The sequence below is a fragment of the Natator depressus genome, chromosome 28, assembly GCF_965152275.1.
Source record: "Natator depressus isolate rNatDep1 chromosome 28, rNatDep2.hap1, whole genome shotgun sequence".
In the NCBI taxonomy this organism is placed as follows: domain Eukaryota; kingdom Metazoa; phylum Chordata; order Testudines; family Cheloniidae; genus Natator; species Natator depressus.
The window spans coordinates 2243628-2251968 of NC_134261.1; the positions used below are offsets into that span (position 1 = coordinate 2243628).

Below are 8341 nucleotides of genomic sequence, written 5' to 3' on the forward strand. Positions count from 1 at the left end.
TTCCTGCCCCCCCCGGCCAGGATCCCCGCCCCGCTGGGCCCCCTTAACCCCCCCGCAGCTCCCCCCTTCAGCCCCCCGCAGCTCCCCCATCGCCTCACCCACCAGCCTCCCCTCCTCCCCAGCTCCCCCCTCCAGCCTCCACTCCCTGCCAGGCCCCCCCCCCAGCTCCCCCCTCCAGCCTCCACTCCCCGCTGGGCCCCTTCAGCCCCCTGCGGCTCCCCCATCGCCTCACCCACCAGCCTCCCCTCCTCCCCAGCTCCCCCCTCCAGCCTCCACTCCCCGCTGGGCCCCCTCACCCCCCAGCTCCCCCCTCCAACCCCCAGAACCCACCTCACGAGACTCGCCCCCCACCCTGCCCCCCCGACTCCTGCCAGCCCCCCCAGACAGGTTCCCATCATCCCTGGGGGGGGGTTGATGCACCCAGAGGTTCCAACCCCCCCCATGGCCTCCCTGGGGGGGGGCACCTGGGTGCTGTCACCGGGGGGGGGGCGGGGGGGCGAGCGGGTCACAGAATCCTAGAAGATCAGGGTTGGAAGGGGCCTCAGGAGGTGTCTAGTCCAACCCCCTGCTCAAAGCAGGACCAATCCCCAATTTTTGCCCCAGATCCCTAAATGGCCCCCTCAAGGATTGAACTCGCAACCCTGGGTTTAGCAGGCCAGTGCTCAAACCACTGAGCTATCCCTCCCCGCCCAACATCTCGCGAGATGCGCGGAGGAGAGCGGCCAGGGGCTGAGATCTCGCGGGATTTGCGGAGGAGTGTGGCGAGGGGCTGAGATCTCGCGGGATGGGGGGGAAGCTGGGGTGGGCGGGGGCGAAGTGAGAGCGAGGGTTTCTGATCTCGCGGAGTTTCCAGCCACGTCTCGCGAGATCTCGCCGAGTGGGCGGAGCCTGGTGCTGTCATGGCCGCCTCCAGCCCTTGAGCGGCTTGTGCTGTCGGAGCGAGAACCCGGGAGGTAACGGGGCCCGTCCATATAACACCTTCCCCGGGAGAGAGTGGGCCCGTTCCTCTGTTCCCCCCCCCCCGGGAGAGAGTGGGCTCGTCCATCCTCCTCCAGAGGAGAGAGTGGGCCCGTCCATCTATTCCCCCCCCCCGGGAGAGAATGGGCCTGTCCATATAACACCCCCCCCTCGGCAGAGAGTGGGCCCGTCCTATTCCCCCCCGGGAGAGAATGGGCTCGTCCATCCCCCTTCTCCAGGGGAGAGAGTGGGCTCGTCCATATACCACCCCCCAGGAGAGAGTGGGTCCGTCCATCCACACCCCAACACCCTTCTCTCCACCTGCCCTGGGTAAGAGCCCGGATTGCAGCTGGGAAGAGAGGACACGTGGTCTGGGGGGGCGGGTCTTGGAGCCAGGACTCTTGGGTTCTCTCCCCAGCTCTGGGAGGGGAGCAGGGGCTGGTGGTTAGAGCAGGGGGGGCTGGGAGGCAGGACTCCTGGGTTCTCTCCCCAGCTCTGGGAGGGGAGCAGGGGCTGGTGGGTTAGAGCAGGGGGGGCTGGGAGGCAGGACTCCTGGGTTCTCTCCCCAGCTCTGGGAGGGGAGCAGGGGCTGGTGGGTTAGAGCAGGGGGGGCTGGGAGGCAGGACTCCTGGGTTCTCTCGTGCCGTTAACCCTTTGTCTCCTGCCTCGGCAGGCGCCCGCGCTCTGGGGATGCCCGACTCACCGGGGCTCGTCGGCCGCTGCAGCACCCGCAGGAGCAGAGTCGGCCCCCCCCGCGCTCCCCGCCACCCGCCCAGCTGAGCCCCCGGGCAATGGAGCCAGGGACGCTCGCTGACGGTACCTGGGCGGAAGATCCAGCCGGGGGAGACCCCGGGTCCCCGGAGCCCCCCGCCAAGCTGGCCCGGCAGAACGGCTCCCCCGGGGGCCAGGCGCCGGGGGCGGGATCCAGGCCGGAGGAGGACCCCGGCGGGGAGCCGGCTGGGGGACAGGAGCTGGCGGAAGCAGGGAGCGAAGTGGCGGAGGACGGAGGACAGGAACCGGAGTGGGAAGAGGAGTACTAGTAAGGGACGGGGTGACGAGCCGGGTCTCCCCTTGTGCCGGGCGTTGGCTTGGGCCCCACACATGGAGCCTCCGATCTCCGGGGCGCGGGGAGCGCCCGTTTTGATCGCTGGCGCCAAGCAGGGGCTGGGTCGGGGTGTCCCGATCCACCGGGGTGGTTAGAGGCCGGGGCCTAATGGTTAGAATGGCTGGCAGGGGTGGGGAGCCAGGACTCCTGGGTTCCGGGAGGGAAGTGGGGGCTGGTGGGTCAGAGCGGGGGGGGGCTGGGAGCCAGGACTCCTGGGTTCTCTCCCCAGCTCTGGGAGGGGAGTGGGGTCCAGTGGTTAGAGCCGGGGGGCTGGGTGACCTCTGTACCAATGTCTCCCCTCCTCTCTCTCTCCCCTAGCCTGCCGGGCTACGAGTTCCTGGGGCCCCCCAAATTGCTGACAGGGGCCTGGGGCGAATACAGCAGCATGGTGGAGAACTTCCTCAAGGGCTGCAAGTGGTAGGATGCTGGGCCGGGCCCTGGTGTCAGGGGCTGGGGGGGGGGGGGGAGGGGTGGATATTTAGGGTCACATCTCGGGGCTCTGATCAGGGATCTGCTCCCCCCCCCGCTCCCCCCCGGGGAGCTGAGTGTCACACACAGCCCCCTTGAGGAGATCGGGGACCCCCTGGTGGTGCACAGAGCCCCAGGAGCAGGTCCCAGACACACCAGATCTGGGGACTCCTTGAGAGTGGGGGCTGCTGGGATTGATGGGACCCCGAATTGGGATCGGGGGGGGTCCCCCGTAATGGGCTGGGTGCTCAGGGCAGTTGTTTCCCCACAGGGCCTTTAGCCTAAATACACACGGATGGGAGGGGAAACTGAGGCTCTGGGAGGGCAGTGGAGTCTAGTGGTTAAAAGGGGGGGGGCGTGGGCTGGGAGCAGGACACCTGGGTTCTCTCCCCCGTTCTGGGCAGGGATGGGGGCGCCCTGACGGCCTGGCTGTGCCCCCCTCTCCGCAGGGCCCCCGACGGCTCCTGTCTCCTGACCAACAGCGCCGACAACACCTTGCGCATTTACAACCTGCCCCCCGAGCTCTACGGCCAGGAGTGGGGGGCCGTGGCCGAGATGGTAGGGGGGAGGGGTGGTGGGGAGGGGCTCTTAAAGGGACAGTCTCTCACACACACACACACCCCCCCATGTGGTGTGGAACTGTGCTGGTGCAAATGGGTGGGTGGGGGGCCGGTTTTCCCCAATAGCCCCCACTCCCCTCCCAGAGCCAGGGAGAGAACCCAGGAGTTCTGGCTCCCAGTCCCCCCTGCCCTGGCTCCCAGTCCCCCCTGCTCTAACCACCAGCCCCCACTCCCCTTCCGGAGCCAGCAAGAGAACCCAGGAGTCCTGGCTCCCAGCCCCCCCTGCTCTAACCCACCAGCCCCCACTCCCCTCCTGGAGCTGGGGAGAGAACCCAGGAGTCCTGGCTCCCAGTCCCTCTGCTCTAACTCAGTAGCCCCCACTCTCCTCCCAGAGCCGGGGAGAGAACCCAGGAGTCCTGGCTCCTAGCCCCTGCTGCTCTAACCACCAGCCACCACTCCCCTCCCAGAGCTGGGGAGAGAACCCAGGAGTCCTGGCTCCCAGCCCGCTCTGCTTTAACCACTAGGCACCACTCCCCTCCTGGAGCGAGGGAAAGAACCCAGGAGTCCTGCCCCCGCCCTGTGGCTCCGGGGGGCGGCGGCCTGACTGTCCGTGGGTCTGTCTCCCCACAGAGCCCCGTGCTGCGAATGGCCGAGGGAGACACTGTCTACGACTACTGCTGGTTCCCGCTGATGAGCTCCGCGGACCCGCCCACCTGCTTGTAAATGCTGCGGCCACGAGGGCGCCCCCTGCTGCCCCACGGGGAAGGGGGTGGAGCCCTTTCCCATCCGGCCCAGGGACTGGCTGGCTCCGGGGGGCAGGGAATGGGGCAGGGGCCTGTCCCCTCTAGGGGTGCTTGTTCCCCCCCCCCCGTCATACACTCCCCAGTTGTTGTCCTCTGACCCCCCCACTCACGTTTCTGCCTCTCTTGTGGTCCCGCAGCTTTGCCAGCAGCAGCCGTGACAACCCCGTCCACGTGTGGGACGCTTTTCACGGGGACCTGCGGGCCACTTTCCGCAGCTACAATCACCTGGTGGGTACAGAGCCTGGCGCCCAGCCCCCCTGCGCCCACCCCTGGGGAGAGAACCCAGGAGTCCGGGCTCCCAGACCCCCCTGCTCTAACCCCACCCGCCCCCACTCCCCTCCCAGAGCCAGGGAGAGAACCCAGGCGTCCTGGCTCCCAGCCCCACCCTGCTGTAACCCACCAGGCCCCATTCCCCTCCCAGAGCTGGGAGAGAACCCAGGCGTCCTGGCTCCCAGCCCCCACTGCTCTAACCCGCCAGATCCCACTCCCCTCCCAGAGTCGGGAAGGGAACCCAGGAGTCCTGACGCTCCTCTCTGTGTCTGTCCCCAGGATGAGCTGACGGCCGCTCACTCCCTTTGCTTCACCCCCGACGGCTCCCAGCTGTTCTGCGGATTCGATAAGACCGTGCGGGTGTTCGACACGGAGCGCCCGGGCCGGGTGTGCGAGAGCCGTCCCACGTTTGGTGAGAGCGCCCCCTGGCACCACCGTGGCGGATGGCACCACGACGCTGGCTTTGTAAAATGCCATTAGGTTTCAGAGTTAACGCTTCCACGGCAGGGAAAGGAAGGGGGTCAGGGAAGGCGGATTTGGGGTGACGCTTGGGCTTCTGGAGAAAAATAGGGAATTATTCTTTGTCACCATTGTTCTTTGTTGCCGCAACAATCCGGATGTTTACATAGGGGGAGTGCGGATGGTGGATCTAATTGAGCTGTCTGCTGTAGTGAACGAAATCAGGTCGTTTGCCATCATTAGGTTCCAGTGTTAACGACCCACTCGGGTTTGCGTGGGGGGTGAAATGTGTGTGTCAGCCCCAGCTGCTCGCCTTCTGCCAGTGAAATAGGCACTAGGCATCTCACTGCCATCATTAGACTCCACGGTTAATATGCCCCCAAGATTTGAAGTTGCCGTTTGTGACGCAGTGGGGGTCCAGAGCAAGTGGACTCCCTGAGGGGGCCCATGGCGAGAGATTCAGAGAGGTGCGATTCCAGTTGACCCCCCCGGAAGAGAGTGGACCCCTGAGAAGGGCTGTCACTGAAGGGGGTTGCCCCCCAGGGACCGTATGGGGCCAAGAGTGGGGACGACCTGTGAGCCCATGACAACGTTCAGCTCAGGGGAGGCTGTGGGGGGTGGAGGAACGACCCCTCCTCCTCTTTGCGGTGAAATGGAGCCGGCAGTTTACTGCCATCATTAGGGTCCAGAGTTAATACCCCGCCCAGGTTTGGAGGGGTGGGGGGGGCAGGCAGGGTCAAACCTAAACCAGGTGATTAGGTTTCGGTGGTGTCACTTTTTTCCACCCTGCCACCATTAGGTTCCAGAGTTAACGGAATGGCGCTGAGTGGAGTGGGTGGGAGGGCTGTTCCGGGGGGATTGGTTGGGGGTTTTTTAACCTGTCCCCCTGCCCCGACGCAGTGAAGAAACAGGGGCAGAGCGGCATCATCTCCTGCATCGCCTTCAGCCCGCTCCAGCCCCTCTACGCCTGCGCCTCCTACTCCCGGACGGTGGGGCTGTACTCGCGGGCCGAGGGGGCGCCCCTGGCCATGCTGCAGGGCCACCAGGGCGGCGTCACCCACGCCCTCTTCGCCCCCGACGGCACCCGGCTCTACACCGGCGGGCGCAAGGTAGGCGGAGCTTACAGAGGGGCAGGGCCTGAGACGCGGCTGCTGTCGGCGGTGGAGTCCGGGGGGGTCTAGCGGGATCTGCTGGGCTCACTCCCTTCCCCCCCCTCCCCAGGACCCCGAGATCCTGTGCTGGGACCTGCGGCGGCCGGGCCAGGTTCTGTTCTCCATGCGCCGCACCGTGGCCACCAACCAACGCCTTTACTTCGACCTCGAGCCGTGAGTGACCTTTCCCTCCTTCCTCAGCACCCCCGGGGGCCAGGACTCCTGGGTTCTCTTCCCCAGCTCCGGCACCCGCTCTCGGTACGAGCCAAGGCACGTCGCTTTGTGGCTGCCTGCCTCAGTTTCCCCACCTGCCTCAGTTTCCCCACATGTAGAAGAGGAGTAAGGCGCCTTCCTTCGCCTGGGGGGCGGGAAGGGGTGCTCGCGGTGGGGCTGAGTGGGGCAACGCTGCTACCGTAACGCCCCTAATGAGGCCCCTTCAGATAATTATCGGGGTCTGGGGATGGAACCCAGGCGTCCTGACACCCAGCCGCTGTCGGCGAGGAGCCCAAGGAACCTTGTGAGCCATAAACCCCCCCAGCTGCAGCCTCTAAGTGCCGGATTGGGTATGTGTCGTTCCCCCCCCACCCCCCCAGGAGCGGCCGGTTCCTGCTGAGCGGTACCACGGAGGGGCTGGTCTCGGTGTGGGACACGGATCAGCCCCCGACCGGAGACACAGAGCCGGTGCTGGAACCCGCGCTGCAGTTCCAGGCCCTGCGGGACTGCGTTAACGGGATCAGGTACCGTGGGGTGGGGGGCCCGGACGCCTGGGTTCTCTCCCCGGCTCTGGGAGGGGAGTGGGGGCCTGTGGTTAGAGCAGTGGGGGTTGGGAGCCAGGACTCCTGGGTTCGCTCCCCAGATCCGTGAGGGGAGTGGTGTCTACTAGTTAGGGCATGTGGGGCTGGGACCCAGGACTCCTGGGTTCGCTCCCCAGATCTGGGAGGGGAGTGGGGTCTGAAGAGTTAAAACAGGGGGGCTTTGAGCCAGGACTCCCCGGGAGAGGACCCAGGTCTGGGAGGGGAGTGGAGGCTGGTGGGTGAGTGGGGGGCTGGGAGCCAGGACTCCTGGGTTCGCTCCCCAGATCCGTGAGGGGAGTGGTGTCTACTAGTTAGGGCATGTGGGGCTGGGACCCAGGACTCCTGGGTTCGCTCCCCAGATCTGGGAGGGGAGTGGGGTCTGAAGAGTTAAAACAGGGGGGCTTTGAGCCAGGACTCCCCGGGAGAGGACCCAGGTCTGGGAGGGGAGTGGAGGCTGGTGGGTGAGTGGGGGGCTGGGAGCCAGGACTCCTGGGTTCTTTCCCTGGCTGTGGGAGGGGAGTGGGGCTTCACGTTAGAGCCAGGGTGGGGGGGGGCTGTGGGTCGGGGGGAGGAGCCGGTGGCCCCTCTTGACCCTGTCTCCCCTCTGTCCAGCTTGCACCCCAGCCTGCCCCTGCTGGCCAGCGCGTCCGGCCAGCGCGAATTCCCGGAGCCGTGGGACAGCGGCGAGGAGGACGTGGAAGGGGGGCCCGGGCCCCCCCAGCGCCCGGCCCGTGGCCAGAACTGCCTGCAGCTCTGGTGGTGTGGGGAGAGCCGGGGGCACGACCCGGCCCCTCCTGCCCCGTGATGCGGCCTCCGGATGGGTCGGGGAAAGTGGGGGGCTGAGCTGTGGGGAGCGATGGGGGGGGCCACTGTTTGGCGCAGGGGATTTGTACATAACACACTCAGCTTTGTCTCTATTCGCTGGCTCGTTTGGAGCCATAAAACTTTTTTTATCATCCCCCCCCGTATGTTTTTGGGGAGCGGGTGACGGTGGGGAGCTGGGGCCGACACCCCGACCTGGGGCTCTTCGACCCCGGCCTGCTCGAACCACGTGGAAAAAGAAAAGAAGGAAGACGGAGGAGGGGACACGATCTGCCCGCCCCCCCTGCCTGCTCTACATCCCTCCCCAGTCGTCCCAGTACCGGGGGGCAAGCAGGTCTGACCCCCCCCCTTCCCTCGCCCCCAGGCGTGTGAAACCCACCCCAGAGACGCTGTCTGGGGCCAGGTGGCCCAGCGGAGGGTTGGTTTGTCTTGGCAGCGGCTGTCCAAACACAGCTGGAGATGGGTAAATAGCTCTGCCCCACGGGAGGGAAGGGTGCCAGCCGGCCAGCAGTTGGCATGAGTGTCCGTTGAAAGGTTGCGGGCGGGGGTGGGGGGAGCGTGAGTCAGGACTCCTGGGTTCGGCCGCAGGGAGGGGAGTGGCAGGGGAGGAGGGATCCTTGTATAGACAGCTGACCCCGCCCCAGAAGTTGCTGCATCGCCAGGCCAGGGGTCCCCGGGTCACCAGCCGCCCCGCCCCAGAGCTGGCCGCATCTCGGCGCCGGGCCGGGGTCCCCGGGTCACCAGCCGCCCCGCCCCAGAGCTGGCTGCATCTCGGCACTGGGCCAGGGGTCCCTGGATAACCAGCTGCCCCGCCCCAGAGCTGGCCGCATCTCGGCACCAGGTGAGGGGTCCCTGTGTCACCGGCCCCCCCCCGCCTGGCCCTTCTGCGGGTCAGGGTCCCTTTAAGAGCTCACCTTCCGGCCTCCTTCCCTCCCCACCTGAGTCTCCTGTT

At 66.8% G+C, this 8341-nt stretch overlaps 1 protein-coding gene across 1 annotated transcript; it reads left to right on the forward strand.

Annotated features, from left to right (window-relative positions):
- Positions 1-861: 861 nt before the first annotated feature.
- On the forward strand, positions 862-7387 carry WRAP53 (WD repeat containing antisense to TP53). The gene is made up of 11 exons (XM_074941140.1): positions 862-953; positions 1631-1996; positions 2381-2479; positions 2980-3088; positions 3721-3809; positions 4031-4121; positions 4443-4575; positions 5523-5731; positions 5844-5947; positions 6367-6510; positions 7180-7387. Exons 2-11 carry the CDS (start codon positions 1749-1751, stop codon positions 7370-7372), a joined length of 1419 nt encoding a protein of 472 aa, XP_074797241.1. The 5' UTR covers positions 862-953; positions 1631-1748; the 3' UTR covers positions 7373-7387.
- Positions 7388-8341: the final 954 nt, after the last annotated feature.